Source organism: Silurus aristotelis, assembly GCF_946808225.1.
Source record: "Silurus aristotelis genome assembly, chromosome: 6".
In the NCBI taxonomy this organism is placed as follows: Eukaryota; Metazoa; Chordata; class Actinopteri; order Siluriformes; family Siluridae; genus Silurus; species Silurus aristotelis.
The window spans coordinates 11,622,140-11,647,365 of NC_139579.1; the positions used below are offsets into that span (position 1 = coordinate 11,622,140).

Genomic DNA, 25,226 nt, shown 5'->3' on the forward strand with positions numbered 1-25,226 from the left:
TGGAATAAGAAGTCATTCATTTTACAAAATAGTCCTGATTCAGTGTCCTTAATACTGTTTACCCCTTAGGAATATAACCGTAAAAAAATAAAGTACAGATCGACATGTAGGTTTACGTCAGTTTTTTGTGCGCCTGCCTGTTTCTGAGGAACTGGTCTGGTTGGTGGTAAGACGGAGGAGCAGTTTTACCTTAAATGCCCTCGTGATGTTCCACAGAGCGAGAATGGATGTACCAAAATAGCGTTTGATTTTTACATAAAGCACAGACCAGCGCAGGGGTTCAGCCAGTCAGCCGTAATATAAGTAGAATTTTGGAATTGGAATGGAATTTTTTGGGCGTTTTGATGTACGGAAGGAGTCTCCAGTGTGAGAACAGAGGAACGGGGTAGAGTGCAGTCTGTCCGGAATATAAGGAATGGCAGTGGGGTTTCACAGGATGCACTTTGTCATTAAACGCATAAAACATTCTGGCTCTATTATTAATAATGTAAATTGAGTGGTGGTTATAGAATAACCCCTTGTGTGTCTACACACGTGCTGCGTCGTAGCCTCGATCCTCAGTGAAGTAATCAAGACAACACTGTAGTACTGAAGTTTTCATAAGAACTCGCCACACAATCTGTTCCCTCTGTCGGAACGCATTCCCGAGACGCCGTCTTGTCCGTGCATGTCGGTCGTCCCTCAGCCGATTTTGGATCCGGAACCGCAAATCGGCGCGAGAAAAGGAGCACAGTGTGCGATTCCGAATGAAACACAGCCAGGGCTTGTATGAATTGATGCCAGTGAGACACTCCTGATCGTTTCCCGGCCCGTCATGTATAGAACCAAAAGTTTGTGTTTGTGCATCACACTCATAGGCGCTTTATGGATCGCCCCGGTTCTAGCTTCATCGTCAAACATAATCCGCTTATTTATTTGCTGTCCGTAACCCAAATTCTGGTCTGAAAATTTAATAAAAGCATACAGACACTGTTTAACACCTCTTTTGGATTTTATTACATGAATGGAACACTGATTCGCTTTACAAGTGGGTCGAGAGTAGGTTTTGCGGGTTGTTTCATGATCAGTAAATTGAGAATTGAGGATCCACAGACTGAGTAAAGCACAAATACGGGGGGGGAGCTCATTACATAACTAATACGCGTCTGGGTGAATGATCTAGAAACGACCTAATGTGTGTATATAGAACATCAAAAGTAGACTTGATATTTTTTTTTTGTACTTCGTGTATATCATTAACGCAACTACTCAAATAAAAACGCAATACAACATCGTTCATAACATTTACATTACAAAGAAATCCTGATAGGCTTTACTATGACTTGAGTATTACACTAAACTGTCTGCCTCGTCGGCGCCTCGTGTGGCGACGTACTTTCATCGCAGGTGCGACAGATCCTCCAGATGCGACGAATGTTTTTTAAAGCGTTGGGTGCCGTGAAATTGAACGAAAAACATGATCGTGATCTCGAGACATCGTGGAGACGGGAAACGTAACAAGGACTAGCCGTCAGTTGCTGCTGAGTGAAGAGTACAAGTGCGAGTCCCCTGCACAGAAGAATCCAGCTCCTCTAATGCCTGACTGTAGAACTCATTCATTCGAAAAATGGAACGACGAGTCTTCAGAGAACGCTTTGCACGTGTTCGGGAAACGCTGAGAATTGTAGTCTGGATCTTCCTCGACTTTATTCTTTAGGTCAGTCTTGATCTAAGAGAGAGAGAGAGATATTAATACGAAACCTTACACCCATTGAACGTGCAGTATCCCGGTCTGATTCCTGATCCTAAGAGTGGTGGATGAAGTACACAGGCACATTCATAGAATAATAATCAGTCAAACACTGGTTATCTATTATGATATCTATTAAAATTCCAAAACTTGAAGCTAAACAATTTCCTTTAGAACCAAATAAAAGAGCAGGATTTGTTTTGGTTTAAGGTTTTTCTCTAAATGTTCTGCTTGGCGTTGAAACGATGCTGAACTGTATGTTGGTGATATGACCAAGTTCATTCCAACATAATCTACGCTAAAGGTAGTAGAATTTGACCAATGGGGGATCATACCGATTAATCAACCGATCGATACTGGAGAAAAACAAAACAGTAATTGAAATGCTCTGGCCTTCGTGAAGAGGTTTAATAATGGCCATTTTAAGCAAGTTAATAAAAGCTATATAAGTGTTGTTTGTTTATTTCAACATTTACTAATGCATTTTTCTTTTATTAAACTTCAGTTAATGCACTATGAACTAACATGAATGAGGAACAGCGCGGGGTCTTGCGTGTCAAATCAAACAGCATGTAGTGTCAGTGATTCGCCTCTAGAGGCCGCTCTGGTACTGTATAATGACAGCGGAAAAACTATCGGTATGGATTTTTCCAGATAGTTCCAGCAATCGGTCGACATCTAAAAGTTAGTCACAAAATAACATAACACCAATTGATACCAATAGAATGATGAATTTTCAGTATAGCAGACCACTCCAGGCTTTGTGGAAATTTACAACTTATGGCTGGAAAAGTCAGGTGTCCCAATACTTTTGTCCATATAGTGTACCAAGCTTCGTGAGAAGTTTTCATCGAGGGCAGAAGGTTAGTGTAGAGAAAAATAAGTACTTTCCGAACAATCAAATTATTTAAAACATCAATTCAACCTGATTCTCAAATACAAAACTAATATCCCAAATATTAAAATCCCCTGAAATCTGCTCGTCCTGGGCTTGTTATCGCTATCATGCTTCAGATCAAACCTGGTGTAAGTTAAAAAAAAAAATAGTCATACAGTTTGTTCCACCTGTTGTTTGTAAGCATCCTGCATCTCTGGTGTGTCCAGCTCCCCCTGCAGGTTGTCTGGAGAAGTGACTGGCCGTGCTCCTACTGCTCGGGCAGCGACGCTCACGGCCTCTGAGAGAGAAAGGTGAGGGCCCTCGCCCTGAGCAGTCTAACAGACATAACACAGACTAGTATTATAGGTTGCCAAATATTAAAAAACAAAGCAGTCGAGGTATTAATCAGCTACCTTTCTCCTCTTGGCTGGCATTCCTTGAAGATAAGCGTCAGAAAGGGGAGGCTGAGCTTTTATTTTCCTTTGAGACAGCATGTCATGCCTAATGATGGGCACCCACTCCTGCCACACACACACACACACACAGCTCTTTGTGATTATATATAGTTATCACATACAGAAGCAAGAAACAGGGAGCGAGTCTTACAGGTGGTACAGCTGCTGCCCAGGGCTCTGCCTCCATCCCTGACTCTTCCTTCTCATTATCCGCCATTCTGGCAGGTCCGCGTGCATTCCCTGTGGACGGCCTGCGACTGGGCGTGAGATCTGGAGCAGGCTGCCTGGAGTTTGTTCTCTCTCCTGAAGGTGCCATGGCCTCTTCAGCAGTGGTTGCGGGTGCTGGAGACATCTGTAACGATACGTCCCTTTTATTAGGCTTATGGAAGTCAGTGTCAAAATCAGTTTGCTGCTCGCCAACCTGCCCTGCTCTCACCTCCACGTTCTGGATCCCGGTCTGCTGGACGGCCTCTGTATTTAACGCCACTCTGACATCAGACTCAGGCTGGACAAGGAAGGATATGAACAAACGTACATTTAGAGCCGAACGTCTAGACGGATGCCTTGGGTGTATTTATGGGACCCTGACCTGTGTGTTGAGAACGTATTGCTGAATTTGGTCCTCTGTGACCGGATTATGGTCCAGGATTACATGCAGTCTCATGGACATCATGTTGGTCAGCCAGTTCACTAGACTGGGATTTACTTCAGCAGACATCCGTCTCTGTGGACACACGTCCACACACACACACACACACACACACAAGTTTCAGGGAAATCAGGAGAATTTCAGTAGCATTTGCGTATAGATACTAGATGCTGTCCAAAAGTTTCGAATCTAGTTTCGTAGAAAGCGCACCCTGTCTGTTTTTTTAGGGTGAAAGTGTGTAAACGGAGATAAATCAAGTACTTTTTTGGAAACAGAGCTAGTCTCGAAACTTTTGGATACCACCTTCTTAAATGATGTGAGGTGAACTAACGATTCGATGGTTGATGACCGACGTAAGCGCCCTCTGCTCTCCTCGTAAACAGTACAGGTTGAGAGCCAGACACTCGAACAGACCCTGAGTGCAGAGAAACAGCAAACGAGGACCAAACGTGTCATCTGAAAGAAAAAAAAATGCTTCCTTGAGAAAATATTCTCCATCCTCAGGGTTCCTACACACTTTAAAATTCCATACTGTTCCAGACTGAAATATGCAGAATTCCTGTAAGATTCTGTTCAGCAACAGATTGTTCATATGCAATTCACCAAGAAACCAAAGAACAGAACTAAAAAAAAAAACAACAAAAAAAACACCTGTGCATACACGCTTTCGCTCGAAAGCTCATGTGTTTCTCTTCACTTTGGTTTTCCGTTCACACTGAGACATCGTTTTAAAAAAGTGGATCGATTTGAAAGCGCCGTTTCGGTGTGGACTGTAAAAAGCGGATCTCGAAAGGAATTTTGAAAAGCTGAAAACGCACTTCACCTGTGTTCTGAGCTGCACGGCATCGGGAGAAAAGCTTCACCGATGGTGATTTTTAAACGCACGACGATGCCAAAAGAAAAACTCCCGAGAAAAATTGTTGTGAAAGGAAGGAGGAAGACAGTGAACTATGACTTTCTTGGTAGGCTACTGTTTAGATACAAGTCGTGTTATAAACACTGTCTTTCATTAAAGCCTGTGTAAAGTTTATTAGTTTTAGTGTAGACTGTGGCTTATAGACAGGTGCGGCTTAATAATGTTCAAAATAAAAAATTTTTTAAAAATCTGAAAGTGCGGCTTATATTTTGGTGCGTTTAATAGTCCGGAAATTACGGTATTAGAAAAGCGAATAATGTGAATATATTTTTCAATACTCGGTGCCTCCTGATCTTAAAGCCGATATAAATAGATGTGTGTACCTGTACACCGGAGTATGTGTGTTGCCATGCGGGTGAACTGCTGTCTGAGGAATGACGTGCTGGTCTGGATGATGTCCACTCCTTCTCGCACCGTGACTGCAGACTGAATCGCAATAATCAGAGAGAACATCAGCTCCCTGTCGACGTGCATTCAATGACGGCTCTTGTATGATTTCAGTGCGGACTTACAAAACTCTCGGCGATGTACTCCTCCAGTCCATTGATGAGATCCTCAGCGGCGGACTGAAGAGAAATGTTAGTGTCAGTTGGACTCCAGGAACTCAAGAGACTGGGATAAACTAATCTGTTCACAAAATATGGCAATTTCTGAATAAGGTTCATCGCTAAACATTTCCATTTTCCACATTTTTATTTACTAGGAGACCCAAAGTTGATCCAGCATGACGACGCCCCTGTGCCCTACACAATTCATCTACGATACATATACGATATGATACGATTAACCCTGTTACGATGCAGTGCAACACAACGATTAAATAATGCCAGACGTTCTCTCCCTGTTCTGTCTCTGGGAAGAGATGCAGCTCTACCTCTGCCATGTTAATCTGTATTCTATGTGACTCTCGGGACACGCCTCAGCCTCTAGTGTTGCGATACGTCATTTTCACTACTCTTTCCTTATTGTGTTTAATCCTTCCCGGCGTGCTGATGCCGAGCAGGTGAAACGCCTTGGACTTACAGAGATATTGGCATCGGTAGGCTCTCGTCCGTTGAGATAGTGCTCATTGAAGAAATTAGTGAGTTCGGGCTGAATCCGACTCAGGGGCTGCGGATTGCCGTGCAGCAGAACCACCATGTCCACCATAGAGAAACTCTGGCAAACAAGAGACAGCAAGTCGCCAAAGAACCCTGCAAAGACAGAGATAATACACCAAATACAACCGTTATACACCGATCAGGCAGAACATTATGACCACCTGCCTAATGTTGTGTTGGTCCCCCTTTTGCTGCCGAACCAGTCATGACCCATCGAGCATTAACGTCTTCAGCAGTCCGTGGATCGGACCACACGGACCAGCCTTCGCTCCCCACGTGCATCAATGAGCCCCGTGACCCTGTTGCCGGGTTCACCACTGTTCCTTCCTTATAGCACTTTTGATAGATACTGACTCCTGCAGACGGGGAACATCCCACAAAAGCTGCAGTTTTTGGAGATGCTCTGACCCAGTCGTCTAGACATCAATTTGTCAAACTCGCTTAAATCCTTACAGAACAAAAGGCCTCGAATGTCCCGGATGATCCCAACCAATCGGAGAGGTGATTATCAACACGCAACGATTAGTCGTTTGTCACGGTTAGTGGCTAGTAGCGCTCTCCAGTGGACATTCAAAGAATTGACACTCAGAATTGTTCAGGATACATTATAAATGTCATTAGTGTGTTCCTTTGGTAACTGTTTCATTATGTTAGTGGATGTTTATACTCGTGTAGCCTCGCTAAAGTACTACGTTTAATTCTCTTGTTCAATACAAACAGAATTTAAACTCCAAGTTCTTCAGTGAACTAGAAAGAAACCTAGATCTCGCTTCAATCGTGAGGCGTCTCATTCACTCCTGCTGCGCTTCAAACCCTTCCAAATAGAGCAACCCCTGGACCCCCTACATTTTACTGAGGTGCTGCCATTTTTTCTCTTTGAGGACAAAATTTTGCCTAATATTTCCTGCTCACTAACAGATGCCATGATGAAAAGAGAATCAGTGGTATTCGCTCCACAATTCGCTCACCCACGGCATCTCCAGCTCCAGGAGTGAAGAGATTGCTGGTTTGAGAAAGCCTCTGAATGAACTGGGCAATGCTCTCGCTGTTCCCCTGTCCGGCCCCCAGAGAGCCCATCATGGTGGACAGGACGCCCTGCACGATGCCTGTGAACAGCTCCGGGCTCAGGGTGTCTCCTCCCCCGCTGGGAGGATGAGGAGGGTTTGGAGAAGTCACTGATGGAGCAGGAGAAGCGAGCGGAGGCTGCTGGCTCGGGGGAGGAGGAAACACAGGCTGATTGGACTAAAAGGATAAAAGGTGAAAATGAGTGAAAATCCATGTTCTAGACATGCTCATTAAATCAACACTGACCTGGATAAACTCAGACATGCCCTGGATGAAGGAAGGCATCCCAGGCATCGTCACAGTTATGGAAGGAGAACCTCCAGAGACACTTCCACCTACTCCAGCAGCTCCACCCAAAAGAGAGCCGAGCAGGTGGGACAGGTTCCCCTCCAGACCCTCGTTCTGTGACTGGCCCATGGGAGCTGTGCTGGTAGTGTTAGAAGAAGTATGTGTAGACGCATTGGCTGATGTGGAAGGGGCAGTAGAGGAAGAGGAGGAAGAGCTAGAGAAGGAGAACGATTGGGATGGAGAGCTTTCAACACCTGGTGAGAAAACCGGAAAACTGTTAGCTTTTCATTCCACCTGTTTGAATCGATTAATCTTCGCCTTTGATAGACAGTTGCTTGATTGGATCAAACATCCCAAGCATCTCCTACAAATAATTCATCTGCTGATTCTGCATAATTTCACATCATGGTTTGACCTGTGATGCTTATCTTTGGACTGTTAGAAGATTTGGCATTTATGCATTGGGATTTTTAAGGAATAGAAGCTGCCCTATGAGGTGGTGTGAAAACGTTACGAGACTAACAGTGCTAACTGGTGCTGTTCGGACCACGTGCGTTACCACGTCTGCGATTTCATCATCAAAGAGCAAACTCTTTGTTTCGAGGCCCACATGCGTGTCAAGAGCGAAAGAACGTCACTATAAGACGACCAGAGGAATCATCAGGAAAACCTTCGACCCCAACACACCCCCATCCCCCCCCGCAAAGGTCGCTGTTTCGCTGTATTGCTGTGAATTGCTATTTTGAAGGCGATGGCGTGTACACGTAGATAAATACAAGTACTTTCTTGTGAACAGAGTGAGTCTCAAAACTTTTTGATGCCACCTCGTATTATGAGAATCTCACCTGTGTGCATCGGCATTAGCAGCTGGCCGACCAAACCGCTCACCATCTGAGTGAGAGGAGAATTACCCATAGGGCCCTGGGGAAGACAGTGAGCAAAGGTTATCTCCTGTTAGCATAACAATACAAACGTACGGTAAAACCTCAGCATGTTAGATCGCGAACAGTGTGCAGAGCGCCCTTTTGAAAGCGTTCCCTTTTGTGCCCTCTGCACATTTTTAAATCATAGGTCCTAAAGTGGTTAAAAATTTCCTTTATTCCTCGCACCATGCTGCTTTAAAAACTGTTTGAGTCTCGATTATTTTTTGGGGGATTTTATCGATAGCGATAATTAGATGATATTTTATTACCATAGACAGCTGACTCCTAAAATTTTTTTTATTCTTTATATTCTGCGTGGTGGTCAGTTTACAGCAGTGGCACAGATTAATCTTTTCCAATAAGATTTAAATTGCTTTTTTTTCCCCCCTTTATAAAGCCGTTTTTTTTTTTTATATATATATATCTTTTGCATCAAATTCTTACCTTTAATCAGTCAGTTAGAAGAATAAGACATTTTGGCTGTTCCCAAGCAAATTAAATCTTTTTTTTTTATTTTTTTATAATATTATAATATACAGGGTTTCTGCAGGTTTTACAGTCATATTTAAGACTTTGAATTTTGTTTTAAATGCCTATTATAGACCGAGTCATGCAGCGAAGGCAATCTAAATTATCTATCTACTCGATAATGTCAAATCGCACACCAACAATTTATATATATATAGTACACCCCCAGTCACGAGGTAGAACAAACTACCGACGAGTACCGACTATAAATCTACAAAGCCAAACTGAAAATGTCGATAATTGCTCCTCACCTGAGCGGGCTGTTGGCCGGCATGGGGTGGCCCCGAGGCACGCAGGTTAATCGTAGCTGCCCTGGTGCCAGCAGACTGAGCAATGTGAGGAGTAAAAGTGGGCCGAGTGATAACAACTCTGGCTTGTGGAGGTGGAGGAACAGCCGGGGCGTCTCCATTTGGGACGTTTGGCGCAGGAGCTCCTGCCTGATGGCCGGCTGAGGCTGCGGTGGCTATTGCAGAGGCCTGCTGCGAGATCTGGTGCACGATGGCCTGCATGAACTCAGGAGGTAAGCCTGGGATGTGCATGGGTGGGGCGGATCCTTTGGAGGAGGATGTAGTGTTAAAAACATACCCCCAAAAAAAAGAGCAATTGAGGGGTATGTAGCATGTTAAAGCTCCAGCAAGTGTAGCGATCTTCAGTGCAAGTAGGGGTGCAGCAGTACACGTATTCGAACCGGTGCACATGGGTACTGAATGCAATCCTTTTCACGTACGGAACACAGTTCAAATCCGAGTTCCCTCACCAACTGGTGCACCACGTACACAACAATGCCAGTGGTAGAAAAAATAGAAACTAGAGTTAGCACAGTGTCACTGTGGCTTCAAGAATTTCTCTTAAATTTCTCTCTTGTGCCTATTTAATCTATTTCTTAATTTAATCGATATAATAAAAAATAATAATTAAAAAAGTCTACAGTAATCCCCCGTTTATCGCAGTGTTTAAACGGATGCCACCCCCAAAACGCTATTTTATGTATACGGTACTGTACCGTATTAACATTTTACTTCATTTTATAATAATTCTATTTTTATTAATACATTTCATTATTTCAACATAAAACTCTATTAAAACAAATCCCTATACGTTTTTTGGTCTATGTTTTGCATTTCTTCCCCCTAATTGTACCGAAACTGAAAAACCGAGGTATGTACTGAAGCGTGAATTTTGTGTACCGTTACACCCCTAGGTGCTGATAAGTCAACAGAAACACACTCTAAGACCCCGTTTATTGCTGCGTTAATGTTTGCATGTCTGATTTAGTGTTCACTAGTAGGAACAGTGGACACTGACCAGTCTGTCCTGCAGCGTTGGGATTCTGTTGGCCTGGGGCCTGAGCTCCACTGCCTGAATCTGTTGCACAGAAATGCGCAGATCAGACGCTAGCCTTAACACTAACGCCTCCCAGTCCAGGTCTGAGAGCATTCCCTGGTATAGAGATTTCGATCAATAATATGAGATCAAAAGTCTTTAAATCGAATAGTTTCAGACCAGGAATGGATGGCTAGAAGAAAACAACATTAGGGCGCACATATTTATCGAAAAGACCTACCGTCCAGGTTCATCTGCATCATCACCACAGGTTCCATGGTCTGGTGGGTGATTCTGATTACGCGTGGCGTCCCTTGACCGGGCGTCTGATTGGCTCCGTTGGGTTGAGAGGATGGGGCTTGTTCTTCCGGTTGGCCAGATGGATGAGATGACTGAGGCTGACCTTCACCTGGCTGTCTGGTGTTAGAGCTCATTGCAACCGTGGTTCCGATGTTCATCTGACAGTGAAGTTTAAAAGGAAGGACGGTGTATAAAATTCAATAATAGCTCTAAACACAATGTAACTGTTAAAACATAAGACGGCTCACTGGTATTGGGATATGGGGCAGACCACTCTGCAGAAGAACGGGTGAAGTGTAGTGGGTTATGGTCCGGACCACGTGTAGGTGGCGGGGAGGCTGTGCGGCCAGGTTGCACCGAAGATCGCTCAAAGCCACCAGGGTGTTGCCTAGAAGCCGTAGGGACTCGCCGACTACGTTGAGGGTGCCCTGGTCTTCGTCCCGCTCTTGCGTCTGTCACACAATGGACAGGAAACACGTTTATGCTTAAAATAAGTGCAAACTAAAGTTTCCTGAGGAGGTTTAAAAAGAATAATGGCAGCGTACGTTGTTGTTGTAATCAGCAGAACGGGCCGCTCCCAGGATGGAATGAGTTCTCTCCATGAAAGGGCGGAGCCTTTCCTCAACCCTCCGCACTTCAGAGAGCACCTCCATCAGCTCTGATGGACTTGGGTGACTGAGGACCAAGGCAAAGTGTCAAAGACATCGTCCTTACACTAATGGTTTAAACACAATATGAAAGTATAGAAAGGATAGAAGTCCATTGGCAGGCATTAGTCAGTCAAACATTTATGCAAAACCTTTTTTTATTACTGGAAAAAACAAAAACAAAAAAAAAAACCATACACCGACACAAATTATATATATATATATATATATATATATATATATATATATATATATATATATATATATATATATATATATATATATATATTGGTTCATTTATTTATTTTTTTATTTTTTATTTTGGGGAACCAAAAAAAAACCCATGCAGCTTATATTCTTGAATTTTTCTTGTGGCTGAATCTCAAATCTCCAAAAGCACAAAATCTAGAACATCTTTCCAGGCTGATAAATACTTTTAAATTCCTTTAAAAGTCTTGCTTACTTTGGTCCGGAATGAGGAGGCCCTTCTGTTTGCGTCGAGGTGGAGGAAGACGAAGAGGAAGAAGAAGCTGGACGAGGAGGTTGGGAAGTGTCCATCGGTTGCGCCGATGAAGAGAAGGAATCCGAAGCCCCCTGTTGCGCGGAGGCTTCACTCGCTGGCCCCTAAAATATCGCCGCAACCCGGATTAGCTGACAGAAATACACAGGCTGGATTTATAGTCATAAACATATATACTCTATCAAGTGCACACCTCCAGTCTATGAATCAAGGATTGGGTCTCTCGCAACAAATTTTCCGCCAACTGGAGCCGTATCCTCGGCTCGCTTTGAGCTGACTGGTCCAAGTTGATGTGCACATCCACAGATCCGTTGCTCTGAAGGACAGTTCAAGGTTAAACTTAAACAAAATCGATCATACTGCTGTTATCACTTGGAGTGTATTTACTTTAGTTGCCAGTTATTTTGATAGTAATGGCTGTAGAGTGGTTTTCAGAGGACAGTAAATCTGTACTGCTCTACAAGCTGCACAAGCTCAAATTTATCCACGTTTCATTTCTATATTATTGTCCTTTAAAAAGATTATACTAAAACGTGAGATGTGAGGGGTGCACTTACTTACACTTTGTGAGATACAGTATATGCTGCTTACCCCAGTGCTTGTGTTGACTCTGGCATTCCGCCCTCCGTCCCCAACGCCGGCCATCATCTGCTGCACAGACATCTGAATGCAGACACAACAGAAAACATGCACAATTATTTCTCTCATTTTTTATACAGTGCCTTTATAGAACCTCAGAGGGTATCGCCTTTGAGTTCTTGAGACGAGCGCATCATCGTAAACCACGCATGTCCTACCATGCTGAAGATATTATTCCTCTAAGATCGTACATGATCGTTCCTGATTCATCTGAAAATGTCTGCACCAACAAACAAACTTACGAACCTGAATCTGCTGGGGGTCCAGGATGTTCATTGGGAGGTTGAAGGTGCCCAGCATGACGTAGCTGTTCCCGTTGCGGTCATGCGGAGCTCCTTGGGAGGTGGAGGTAGAGGTATGATTCGAGCCCGATGATCCTTCTCCTCCGCCGCCTCCTCCTGAGGAGCTGGATGCAGCATCTCCTCCACCTCCGGGCTGCGTTGTTTGGGGAGGAGCCCGCTCGACGAGATGAATGACTTTCCCATCGACGTCTGGGAAAGAGCAAAGACGTGTTCAACCGATATATTTAAACCAATATCGTAGTATCGATTGCAGGAAACCAAAGTCAAACCTTCCAATAAATCGTTATGGTTTCAATACCGAGCAATCGGATTCTTCTGAACTGCAACTTCAGATAAAATCGGAATCACTCACTGTATTCCGTTAACGTCCGGTCATCCTGCAGCACACGGCCCTGGTAGATCAGCCTCTGTTTATCCACCGGGATCTCAACTGAGGAGGCGATGTGCTCCTTAAACTCCTGCACCGTCCACTGAGAGGAGAGACGGAGATCGAACGTGGGTCAAAAGATGGAACATGCGTTATTTTCAGATCTCCTCACACATCCATTGTTGTCTTGGAATGATTTGTGTTTTTATGTTCTGTGGATTGAAACTGATTGTATACACCAGTTACATCCAGTCACATGGTTTTTAGTGTCATTTCAGCCATATTCATACAGGACCCAGAAAAACTAAAAGTTCCTCCAGGACCATGGTGCTACCTGAAACTGTGTGTCCAGTACTGTACATGTAAACGTTTGGGGGTTAGGTGTGTGTGTGTGTGTGTGTGTGTGTGTTTGTGTGTGTGAAAGAGAGAGTTAAGTCCCTTTATATTAAGGAGTAGGGTTGCAGAATTCCAAGAATTTTTTTAATTGGAAACTTTCTATAGGAATTAATGTGAATAAACTATGAATTTCTTCTTTTTTTTTATTCATATGTATTCGTTTGCATGTCAGATTATGACCAAACAAAATGTCTTTGTTTGGTTATGAAACAGTTATAATTAAAATTTCCCCTTAATTCCCATAAATGCCCACACATTTTCCAAATTGGAATATTTCCAAAATTCCCCAGATGAAGTGAGAATCTTCGCTATTTTGCAACCCTATCAAGGAGTCGAATAGCTGGTGGGAGAATTTTAACCCTTTTTCTCTTTCCTTTTTTTCCCTCTTTAGATCAGCCCGCTTCATCCCGACGCCCCTACCTCTTGATGAAATCGTTCTAAACTGGAGACCGCTCTCTGAAGCTAAAAATGGTTTCACATGAACAACCTGAAGATCCATAAAGTTCCTGAACAATTTAAGAGCTTTGAGAATAAATTTGAATTGTAATCAATATCAACAGGCAGTGTTTCATGACCACAGTTTGCATGAACAGCGCCCATTTAAGCGTCCATCACTGAACAGTACACAATGATGGAAGAGTAATGAATGGACATTCGGTGATGTAGATGAGTATCTTTTAAGTCTGGTTCCTCAAAAGGTTTCTTCTTAATACCATGTCGGAGTGTTTTCATTAGTGTCGCTCATTAGGAATAAACTTATGTGGATACATTCCAACTTTATAACCTCTTCAGCTCTGTTAAGCTGCTTTGGAAAAATGTCCATTGTTACAAGTGCTATAAATGGTCGGCAGCAATACCCGCGGCTTTGTGGATGCATTCGTATTCACACAAAAAAACACTTACTGAAGGGGGCTTGCAGAAATCAGAGGTAAACATTACTCCAAATTAGGTAACACTGAGCACAACCTACTATATTAATCTGATTCTTTGGCATTGTATCTTATAAAAAAATTATTAGTTTTAAGATCTTCACACCATTTCCCCTGCAAATCTCAAATCCCAGTCATCTTTCCCTAATAATCCAACAGTAAAGGGTGAATACGTTAAGAGAACAATTTATACAAATGAGCAATTGAGGGTTAAGGGTCTTCCGATTAAGGCTCTTGGTAGTGCAGGGAACTGAACTCATCAGCTTCTGATCCTAACATCCAATTAGCTACCACTTCTGATCTTCACAGAATGCGACCCGGTGAAAGAAATGACAATGTTTCGGGTGATTCAGGTGAGCAATCGAAGCAATAACCTGTAAGGTTGTGATTTTTACAGTACCATGCCGTACATTTCACGCCTTCAGTGGCGTCCTGCCTGAAGCAATCCACCTCTTAATACCATCATTATGGCTCCACGGCTACAGAAATGATCAATGTTATGAAGGAACGCAGTATAATGAAGAGCTGCATCACACACAGGAATCTCAGAGAACGAATGCGGTTAATAAAGCAAGAAAACCAATAAACACAATGCAACACGTCTCATTTGACCGCAGCCACAGACGCAATGCTCGCATAAATCATCTCTAGCAGAAGCATCGATATTAACCTCATAAGAACTGTACACATCCACAGTGAGAAAAAAGCTCAAAGCATCAAGCGCCAGTACAGCCAGGCCCAAGAGAAGTTTCTTCCCCCAGGCAATCCACCTCCTGAACCCTTAAATGCTCTTCCTATTTTTCAATAAAAATAAAAAAAGGTGCAATACCACGTTTTAATAATCTTAATCTGTACTTTTCTGCTCAATTATAATACTCAATTTTTCCTTAAATAAATGTGCACTTTTTTAATTCACTTTTATTTATTTTTTTCTATTTTACTTCTATATGCAATCCAAAGCATCTGTCACCAAAACTAATTCCAGGGAAATGCAATCATACAATAATGCTCTCTTTCTGATTCTGATCAAATGCAACTCGAGCATTTTCTCCGTGCATCACGTTTCTTTTTTTCTTTTTTACAGGGAAAGAAAACGTAAAAGTATAAGTGGTACATGAAAAAAAAAAAACTGGAACTTTTCTCACAATTTCTTGAAAAAGTAGAAGTGTACTGTATCTGTGACTGAATTAATTTCTCTTTTGTCAGCCATTGTGGAATGAAAAAACAAACAAACAAACAAACAGCTATAAAATCCACACCAACGTATTTAACATTGTGCGGTTTGAAAATTGCAGAAGTAATCGGACGCCTGCTGGATGGCCCCCGGTGTCGCCAACTCAAAATCTGATTGGTTAGCAGCTTTTAGCGACACTGTCGATTCTAAAGGTCTCACAGCAGAATCGTTTGACCCCAGCAACAAAACGTAAACACTCCTAGAAGCATCATAAGTTAAAAAATAGCTATAAAATGAAGAGAATATTGGGAATCATTTAATACAAATTCATAGAAAAAAACATATTCAAGCATAAGTCATGGATTCTGATTTAGGGCCAGTTTAGACCACCATTTCAGATTCCCAGCAAAGCACGATCAATGAAATCGAATATTATAATCAAGATCATCTCCATCATTCGCATGTAGTCACCTCTCCTCGGACTGTATAGGTCCTGCTCTGAGAGTCCAGAGTCTTGACAGTCACAGTAATATCTCCTGACTCCTCCATGGACCACCTGCATGCGCACACACACACACACACACACACACACACACACACACACACACGCACATATATATATATATATATATATATATACCATGTATACAGTTAAAATAACACCATAACACAATACTGGCTTATTAGAACAATTAGACATCCCAGTTTTTTATATGAATTTTACAATTAAAGCAAAAATAATTTTGATTTTAATTCATATATAACATCTAATAGATCATCAACACACAACACACACATACACATAACCGGCATCCATTGTGAGCTTGCTAGCGACTTAGCTTAACCAACACAACCAGTTTTAAAGCTTAATTCCGACCCAAATAGGCAACAAGTCAACGCAGAATCGTCCCCACACACACCTTCTTTTTCTCTTAAACCGAAATAAAAAAACAGTTTCGGCTTCCTAATCCCAAAGTTGTGCTGCCTGCTAGCTCGCTAAAGCTAGCTTCACCGTGGTGTACGCGACCCACTTCGGACCACTCCCAGACGTTTCCATGCTACCTAGATAGGTTCACTAGGCTTCTTAGGATGTAATAGGCTCTGTCAATGAAACAAGTGCACTCTTCCTTCATAGCTGCGCTGTTTGTACTTCTGCCCATAAGGTTGCTCTGACCTAGTTTGGGAAATGTATCTAATCTTTTATACATTTACTTATTTATTAAATTACTCTAAAAAAAATAAATAAATAAATAAATATAATAATAATAATAATAATAATAATAATAATAATAATAATAATAATAAATGTATATATATATATATATATTTTTTTTTTATTTATTAGTTTATTTTCTTTTTTGCTGTTTCTTTTTTTTTTTTTTTTTTACAATATTTATTTACTTATTTATGTATTTCATTCCATTGGTGAACTTTAAAAATTTAATCTCTCCCCCCCCCCCTCCCAAAACATATTTCATATTTAAAAATGCTCACACAATCATCGCTTTATTACATTCAGAACACAAAAAAGAAGCAAATACTATTAAAAAAAAATTTCTTGTTCTCAAACATTATTATTTTAAAGTGACATTGGTATTATAAAAATTACTTTACACTTCTTGAATACAATGTTACTAGTGGATGTCAGTGCAAAATTTGCCAACAGATACAGTTCACTGTCACTAAAATGTGCCCAAAAAGATTCTCCTTAGTTAGACGAGCGTTTCATTATGCCATACAGCCATGTTCCCTGTTAACTTCTGTGTCACATGATGGCACAATCGAACAATGAACTCTCCCTACTCTGCAGAGCATTTTGATATTTCCATGTTGCTGGAGTTTTGTTTTTTTAATTTGCACCTTTTGGTGGTGGAAGAGAATGTAATGTCACGTGATATTAATATAGTAGCCAGAAATCAACTCTGCCCACTGTGCTGAGTCTTTTGATATGTCACATGTTCATGTTGCTCAAATTCTGGTTTTAAATTTCGCATATTTTGGTGGTGAAAGCGTATGTGATGTCACTTGACATCAATATAGTAGCCAGTGCTCAACTCTCCCTACTCTGCTGAGTGTTTTGATATCTCACATGTTCATGTTGTTGGAGTTTCAAATTTCGCATATTCTGCTGGTGGATGAGCATGTGACGTCACGTGACATCGATATAGTAGCCAGCAATCAACTCTCCCCACTCTGCTAAGTGTTTTCACGTCATATGTCCATGCTGCTGAAAATTCTGTTTCACATTTCGCATATTTTGGTGGTGGATGAGCACGTGAAATCACGTGATATCAATATAGTAGCCAGAAATCAACTCTACCCACTGTGCTGAGTGTTTTGATATGTCACATGTCTGTGTTGCTGGACTTTTGAGTTAAAATTTTGCATTTTTTGTTGACGGATGAACAGGTGCCTTCACGTGACCGATATAGTTGATCGACGTAGCCCTCTGTGCTGAGTGTTTTGATTGTGTCACATGCCCATGTTGCTGGAGTTTTGGTTAAGGAATTTTGCATATTTCAGTGATGGACGAGTACGTGACGTCACGTGACAACAATATTATATATTACATGCTTGTAAAAATAATCCTCTCAGAAGGTCCTTTTCCAGCGATGTGTGTTTCTTCAAACAGTTCCCACAGAGTTGAAGACACATAACTGTTGTGGTAGCACTAGGAGACCCAGACCTGTTCCTGCATGACAATGACCCTGTGCACAAAACCAGTTTCAAGAAGATATGCGCTACATGGGTTGGAGTGAAAGATCTTGAGTGGCCTGCTATAGAGTTCTGAACCCTATTGCACACTTTTGGAATTAATTGGAACCTTGAATGCACTCCAGGTCTCCTCACAGGCTGGATGACACTAACCCTAAATTTCCACAAGTACACTCCAAAATCTAGTTTATCTTTTCAGAAGAGTGGAGATTATTATAACAGCAAATGGGGACTAAACGTGGATTGGGATGCTCAAAAATCTATATTTTTTTGTGAGAATCCATCCTTTCTATACAACATCGAAATACTTCTTAGGTCTCTCAGGAGTCTCACCATCACCATGAAGTGAGTTTATCATGTGTCGGTCTAAAAAAAATTCATTGTGACAAAAAATTAGACACATTGGTTGAATTTGTTTGGAATTATGCACAAGGTGAAACATTATACTTATTTTTAATACTTATTATTTATATGGGTTTATGTGACTCGGAAAAACGAGTCGTCTCAAAGAGTGATTCGTTCGTGGACTCGCACAAGCAAAATCGCGAAATCATCGTAGTTTGTGTACAAGAAACTGAATTGAGTAGTTTATCTCTCGACTCTTCTAGTCCGAGTCGTTCGTTCTTTTGTCAAGTGACTCCCATAGACGCTCTCATAACAAAATAACTAACAACACAGACCAGAAGATATCATAATTTGTCTTTAGCTGCATTGTCAAATTTTCTATAACTATAGTCATATTTCGTGTATGTAAATGTGTTAGGGGGAAATGATAATTGAAAATGTAACATTTAACATTATTTCTGATCAAAGCAACCAAATTAAGTAAATGACTCAAGAAAAGATCCGTTCGATTTTGATTCAAAGAACCGAGTCACTAAAATAATATGATCACTACTCTGTTTGTACGGAACGTTTGAAAAACACAGCGCAGCGTTCCACACGGAAAGCTATCCCGGTTACACCAAATTAAACGAGAGCGCCTTTTTTTTTTTTATTATATCCGCTTTAATATTATTGATTTTTAGGCAAGCTTTGCGGATAATTGGAAAAAGAAGCGATGGAGGGTTTAGAGGAGACACGGACGCGGTTCTGTGAGCAGTTTGCAACCGTCACCGGGTCGGACAGCGCCGTGGCTCAGTGTTTCCTCGCTGAAAACGACTGGGACATGGAGGTTAGGCTGAAGCCCAAACGCCTCTATAGTAACTACTTTAGTGTAATACATAGGGTGCGAAGTAACGATTCGATGCACACAAGTTAGTGCACTCGTTTACTAAAAGGAACAATTTGAGATTTGGTCTGATGAAGGTGATTTTGTATATATTTAAATTAATATTCTTTGTTTTGTTTTTCAAGAGAGCCTTGAATTCTTTTTTCGAGGCGGATATGGAGTCGGTTTTTGACGTCGAGGACACCGAGGAGGAACCTACCAAACTTTCAAGCAAAAGAAAGGAGACAGAAGAAGATGCTCCAGAGGCTAAAAGGAAGATGAATTGTAAACCAGCAGAATGGTAAATGTCCAGAATGGTGATTTAATGATCCACATTGAACCACATTCCTATGTATTCACATTCACAGTGGCATCTCAGATTTTCGAAGGCTTTTCGATGATCGCAATCATCACATGCCACTCGGGTGGAAAACAAAAGTAGGTATTTTGTCTCAAAAAAGTGACGCAAACTTTTTCCCACCATGGCCCGAAAGCATTTGTGTGTACCAGGGATGAGCGATACCGCCTATATAATTTTCTATCCGATGATTCGTCGATATCGGTATCATCAGTGATCATTATTTACAAACTTCCGATCACAAGTCCAATGGTCTGAGCTACCACTTTTTTTTTTTTTGGAAATTACAATCAAATGGAAATCATTTCTTCGCAAATCCCTAGAAAAATTAGGAAACTGGGGTCAGAGCACCCAGAGCCCTAACCACTGAACTACCACATTCCCTTTCACGCCACTTCCCATTCTATCAAACGGAATTATATTGAAAGGAAAGTTGCCACGGTTCTCTTCATTTATGAGTAATTATTATTATTATTTTTTTTAGAAAATGTCATGCAGCTGTCATTCATGCAGCTTTATTTTCCTAGTTTGTAACAATGTAGAAACGGTCCCATCAGTGACCTCTGAGAGACACAAAGTGAATTATTTCACTCCAGATCCTTCTCCCACGTTTTTTTATTTTTATTTTAAAAGACGCTGACTCGTCTCTTTTGAAACTCTAGTATCGACTTGACCGAGGACGAACCCACTTGCTCCGATTCCAAGCGCGGCCCAGGAGAGGAAGATGACGGAAAACTCTCGCTCATCTCCTGGAACGTGGACGGCTTGGACACGCTGAACCTCGCAGAACGAGCCAGAGGCCTGTGCTCTTACCTGGCGCTGTGAGTAAAATCTCTGAGAACTCGATATATCATGGTGTGGGTCGGCATTTGATCGTAAGATTTTCAGATTCGCCTTCACACGAACAGGTCGGTCCGCTGATCGAGGCACCAGATCGGAATAATGAGAAAAATAAGAACTAAATGCATCAGAAATACACTCTGGGGACTTTTTCAGCCATATGTGGTTCTTCCCACAATGATGGAGGTACGCAATGTGGCGACCGTGGCCCAAGGAACAACTCCTTTAGATCTTATGAGGAAGAAACCTTGAGAGGAACCAGACTCAAAAGGAGAACCCATCCTCATTTAAGTGATATCAAGAGTGTGATTATAAATTGTATAGGAACTAGGAGACCCCAAAGTTGAAGTGAAAGATCTCCTGCTAACATCCTGAACCATCTAGAGACGTACCAGCACCATTTGTATCCCACTTCAGAGTTTTATAGTTTGGACATTGGACCTCTTTAAATGTTTAAAGGCTCTGGCATGGAGGAGTTGGTATTGGATCTTTGATGATCTCAGATGTTGAGCATTTTTACGAGTAGCTCTACAAAGTCAAATGATCTGTATAAAACTGTAGAAATGACATTACTCATAATCTCGCACTCCGGTACTCATGGTGGTTCTCACTTTCTGGTGTTTTGTATTGTTTTAAGATTGATTACACCCTTGATATCACTTCAATGAGGATGAGGTTCCTCTCAAGGTTTCCTTCTCGTAACATCTAAGGGAGTTTTTTCTTGCCACAGTCGCCACGACTGCTTATCAGGGATAAATACACATCGTTCACGTTCATTCTTAAATTCTGTAAAGCGGCTTTGAGACTATGTTTATTGTGAAAAGCGCTATAGAAATAAACCTGAAACTTGAACATCTTTGGGATGAATTGGAACACACCCCAGGTCTGAATGAATCTCGCACAAATCTCGTGCAAGATCTTCCCAGAAGAACGGCGATTACAATAACAGCAAACGTGGAACTGGATTTTCAAAAAGACTGTAATCTTACTGTCAGGTGTCCACAAAGTTTTGTCTATAAAACTGGTGGCATGTAGATTTATTTATTTTTTTTTTTAAACAGATACACACCAGACGTTGTGTTCCTGCAAGAACTTAACCCTCAGTACCTCCAGTATCTTAAGAAGCGGGCCGTCAGCTACCACATCGTAGAAGGTAATACAGCGTACGCTTTCCCCGACGCCGCTTTCCCAGCTCCTTTTCTAACCGCTCGTTTCCATTCCCGCTCAAGGAAATGAAGAAGGCTACTTCACCGCCCTGATGATGAAGAAATCACGAGTGAAGCTGCAGAGCAGCGAGACGATTCCTTACCTGACGACACAAATGATGCGAAATCTGTTGTGCGCCAGAGTGAGTGGCCGAGCCGCGCCATTTATACCGTAAAGCGGCGCCGGGTGTTAAACGCGTGGACTCATTTTTGTTTCCGACAGGTGAGTTTTTTCGGTCGGGAGCTCTGCCTGATGACCTCGCACTTGGAGAGTTGTAAAGATCAGGCTGCCGAGAGGATGAAGCAGCTCAAGGTGGTATTTCAGAGGATAAAAGAGGAGCCGGAGAACACGACCGTCATTTTCGGAGGCGACACCAACCTTCGAGACTCTGAGGTAGTTATTTGTATTCTTTTTTTATTTTTTTTTAAAATCAGCCACGACCAAAAATCGGTTAATTCATGGTTGCTTTTGCCTTTCAGACAAACGTAACCTTTTATGTTAAACTTCTAGTTCCTCCCAATAGGGGTCGCCACAGTGGATCGTCTGTCTCCATACCACTCTGTCTTCTCCAGCTGTCTCTTTAAAACCCACCACTTGCATGTCTTTCCTCACCACATACATAAACCTTTTCCTTGGGCTTCCTCTTCTCCTCCATCTTCATAAATCGTAAATCACTCTTGCTATCACTCTTCTTCACCCACACCACTCCATCCTGCCTGCACACTCTTCTTCACTTCCCTAAGCATTCGGTGCATCCAAAAAGAGCCTGACCCTTCATTTAATTTTGTCCATTAAAATAATACATATATAAAAATTATTCCTTAATGCATCATATTGTATATTTATCTTTATGCACGCTATAAAAAAAGTATTTACATGAAAAGGTCGACCGATTTATTTGTTTTCCCAATCAAGCTATAGTTAATTGCTGAAAATATTGGCTTTTAGCAAAAAAATCTGAGAGTTTTTCCAGGTCGCATCCATTGCTGTCATTACGAGAGCGGCCTCTAGAGGCGAATCACATATGCCACATGCTGTTTGCTTTTACAGGTCAGACTGCATGCCTCAAGGATTATAGTATATTTATCATTTGTTCATTTTATAATTATATTTATTCATTCATATATATTCTTTTTTTTTCTTTTTGTAATAAAGTTCTGTACTATCTCACTACTACTATTTAAGTTTTTTTAATACAGTATCTATTAAAAAAAAAAAAAAAAAAAAGATCTGTTGATAGTTTTAATAAACGGTTATCGGCAAGTACAATCCAACCAAGCTTTCAGTATCGGTAAAATCCACTATCGCTCGACCTCTAGTCACTTCGTATACTTACAAGCATAATATTTTCTTTTACTCTGCGTACTTGGATTCATACCATTTAAGTATACAAGCTAAGAATTCTGTTTTTTAATTATGCACGCATTTTTTTTTTCAACGTTTGAAAAGTCTTTTATGGTTTTTGAGACACGTGCATGTTCCTTTTGTTTTTAAGCAACAATGTAGTTTGGGGTTGTTTTGGAGCAGGGAAGGTTGGAGACCTTTTCCAGTTGAAAATAACCAACATGGCTACCATTCTCTATTTCAACACCATGCGAATTTGTCTTCACTGCGGCTCATTGGAACCTAATTCACCATTCGACAAGACGATGAAGCATATGAAGCTTTATTTAGAGAGCAAACAGACGTCTGGAGTGTCATCTATCATGGCATGGCCTGCCCAGTCACCACACCCAAATCCTATTGAATTCATCTGGGATGAATTGGATCTAAAGAAAGAATTCTAGTGAAGAACACGTTTGGAAAGTTTTTCCAGAGGCAAGACAAAGTATTATAGCTGAATGTTTGGACAACTGTCCGGGTGCTGAAAGTGTGTAACGCTGTTATTCATGCTAAAGAAGGATTTTTCAGTGAAAAGAAAATCTGTACGTTTCTATATTCGGTCAAAGTAAATCTAACATTTTAATTAGCTTATTGCATACAAACAAAAAGGAACGTGCACATGTCTCGTTAAAAACCTCCAGGTGTTAACAGTGAAACAGGGATTTGTTTAGTTCAGTCTCCTTTTGAAGTGTTTGGGCATCACAACACAATAATCCATTGTTAAATAACTGCATCAGATCACAGAAATAGTGTACGGTGTCACGTGTGATACACCTTGTAATTCCCGAGTGTGCACGTGTATCGTACATGCAGGTCAAACAAGTGGGTGGTCTACCTCCCGGAGTGATCGACGTCTGGGAGGAGCTCGGCAAACAAGAGCACCTCAGATACACGTGGGACACTAAAACGAACAGCAATAAAGGCGTGCCGTATATCAGCCGCTGTCGCTTCGACCGGATTTACCTCAGACCTGGCAACACTGGGGTGAAAATGAGTCCGGAGCACATGGCGCTGGTCGGTATGGAGAAGCTCGACTGTGGCCAATACACCAGCGATCACTGGGGAATCTACTGCAGTTTTAAAACTTGAGCCTGGGGGCTATGACGGCATGCATGCATATAGTCTTGAAGTCTAGACTTGTTTTTCCCTGGATTTTCCCTTCATTGTAACGTGATGAAAGCGTAATACATGACTGTTTCATCGCAATCACCACGGTTGCTTCATAACCTGTTTTGTCACGGTTTCAGAAAGATTTTTATTCATTTTTAATGTGCACTCGCCCCATGTTTCGCAGTCACGCTACCTCTTTCATGCAGGTTATTATTTCCTAAGCCTTATGGCTCATAATTATACACCAATCCGTTTTTGTCTAGAGGACTATGTCGACTAAAACACACCAGTGTATTTCATCATTACCAATGGAAGTGTTCGAATTGCACCAGTTCACCATTATCCTGTCAGTTATTTTAATCTTGTGAATATATAATTGTATAAACACTTAATAAACTATATGAATCTTTTATTTATTTAAGTCATTATGCAGATATTGAGCAACTCTCCATCAATTATACAGGTTGTCCCCGAGTTACTATGGTTCGACTTACGATTTCCATTCGGAGAGACTTTACCTACACTTCATTTCAAAGTCAAATATCTTATTTTTAACCAACTACATTTTGCGAAATCAGTCGTTCTTTTTTATTTGAGTGGATAAGAAAATGTACTACTATTCATTTGATCATTTTATTAATAGTGTAGCGAGTAAAGTATTACGCCATAAAGGGTTGTACTGCAGCTTATAAAAAATATGATAATAATTAATTACCTGAGGAATTGGTAGAGAGAGAGAGAGACCTTTATAGCCTTAATAAACCATTGTACTTTGGATGCTTAAATACATTTGAAGGCAAATACTTTTGTACTTTTACTCAAGTCAAAGTTTAAAGGGACACTTTTACTGGAGTCATATTTAAATCTCTACATTATCTCAAGTACATGGTTTGTGTACTTTGTAAAACCGACACTCGTCCATGCACCTGCTCATACATACATATATACTGTAAAGTTTATACAGTATTGTACTGTAAATTGCTGTTTTGCTAAACTATGTGCTGATATTTGTTCCATTATGAGCAAATTACACAACACTTCTCCATAATGATCATTCTTTAAGACTCCTGGGTTGATGTCGACTTATATTTCAAGTTACGATAGGGTCACTGTAACACGTCTCCATGGTAAGTCTACCTGTATACACACCGATCAGGCAGAACGTTATGACCAACTGCCTATTACTGTGTTGGTCCCCGTTTTCTGCGCAAACAGTCCTGACGACTTCTTCAGTAGTTTGAGCTACAGAAGCTCGTCTGTTGGATCAGACCACACGG

The 25,226-nt window shown here is 41.3% G+C and overlaps 3 protein-coding genes across 12 annotated transcripts in view; 2 read left to right on the forward strand and 1 right to left on the reverse strand.

Moving 5' to 3' along the window:
- cUnh6orf136 (chromosome Un C6orf136 homolog) overlaps positions 1-25,226 on the forward strand; it is a 181,925-nt gene that overhangs the window by 9,315 nt on the left and 147,384 nt on the right. For 2 of the 3 annotated variants that reach the window (XM_083543335.1, XM_083543336.1), the window contains one exon: positions 1-974. This exon is cut by the window's left edge and continues 445 nt beyond it. The gene's annotated coding sequence lies outside the window, so the exon portion shown is untranslated. Of the gene's footprint in view, positions 975-25,226 lie in introns of those variants that run through there. The other variant, XR_014533941.1, reaches the window with a different exon arrangement.
- Positions 973-16,196, reverse strand: bag6l (BCL2 associated athanogene 6, like). 8 transcript variants are annotated; one of them, XM_083543219.1, is made up of 25 exons: positions 16,048-16,196; positions 15,599-15,683; positions 12,614-12,731; positions 12,206-12,450; positions 11,912-11,983; positions 11,514-11,636; positions 11,264-11,424; positions 10,699-10,828; positions 10,402-10,605; positions 10,095-10,311; positions 9,836-9,895; positions 8,782-9,083; positions 7,925-8,000; positions 7,038-7,333; positions 6,695-6,932; positions 5,650-5,819; positions 5,139-5,192; positions 4,950-5,052; positions 4,042-4,166; positions 3,651-3,785; positions 3,498-3,566; positions 3,213-3,413; positions 3,020-3,127; positions 2,795-2,941; positions 973-1,708 (listed from the first exon to the last, which is right to left on the reverse strand). In XM_083543219.1, exons 2-25 carry the CDS (start codon positions 15,674-15,676, stop codon positions 1,592-1,594), a joined length of 3,549 nt encoding a protein of 1,182 aa, XP_083399345.1. In that variant the 5' UTR covers positions 15,677-15,683; positions 16,048-16,196; the 3' UTR covers positions 973-1,591. The 8 variants fall into 8 exon arrangements, with proteins under 8 accessions (XP_083399345.1, XP_083399344.1, XP_083399343.1 ...); XM_083543218.1 differs by having other exon boundaries at positions 2,783-2,941; XM_083543217.1 differs by having other exon boundaries at positions 6,695-6,968.
- On the forward strand, positions 18,737-24,359 carry tdp2b (tyrosyl-DNA phosphodiesterase 2b). Its single transcript, XM_083543361.1, has 7 exons — positions 18,737-19,016; positions 19,199-19,353; positions 20,073-20,231; positions 21,312-21,403; positions 21,480-21,598; positions 21,679-21,849; positions 23,653-24,359. Exons 1-7 carry the CDS (start codon positions 18,903-18,905, stop codon positions 23,926-23,928), a joined length of 1,086 nt encoding a protein of 361 aa, XP_083399487.1. The 5' UTR covers positions 18,737-18,902; the 3' UTR covers positions 23,929-24,359.

What these genes read in the sequence shown, in the direction of transcription:
- tdp2b (XM_083543361.1), top strand. Translation starts at nt 18,903, where the DNA reads ATGGAGGGTTTAGAGGAGACACGGACGCGGTTCTGTGAGCAGTTTGCA. An exon ending in AATTGTAAACCAGCAGAATG is followed by an intron (nt 19,354 to 20,072) that starts GTAAATGTCCAG and finishes TTGAAACTCTAG; the next exon opens with TATCGACTTGACCGAGGACG. An exon ending in CAGCTACCACATCGTAGAAG is followed by an intron (nt 21,404 to 21,479) that starts GTAATACAGCGT and finishes TTCCCGCTCAAG; the next exon opens with GAAATGAAGAAGGCTACTTC.
- bag6l (XM_083543216.1), bottom strand. Translation starts at nt 15,676, where the DNA reads ATGGAGGAGTCAGGAGATATTACTGTGACTGTCAAGACTCTGGACTCT. An exon ending in CCTATACAGTCCGAGGAGAG is followed by an intron (nt 12,732 to 15,598) that starts GTGACTACATGC and finishes CTCTCCTCTCAG; the next exon opens with TGGACGGTGCAGGAGTTTAA. An exon ending in AATACGTTCTCAACACACAG is followed by an intron (nt 3,567 to 3,650) that starts GTCAGGGTCCCA and finishes TTCCTTGTCCAG; the next exon opens with CCTGAGTCTGATGTCAGAGT.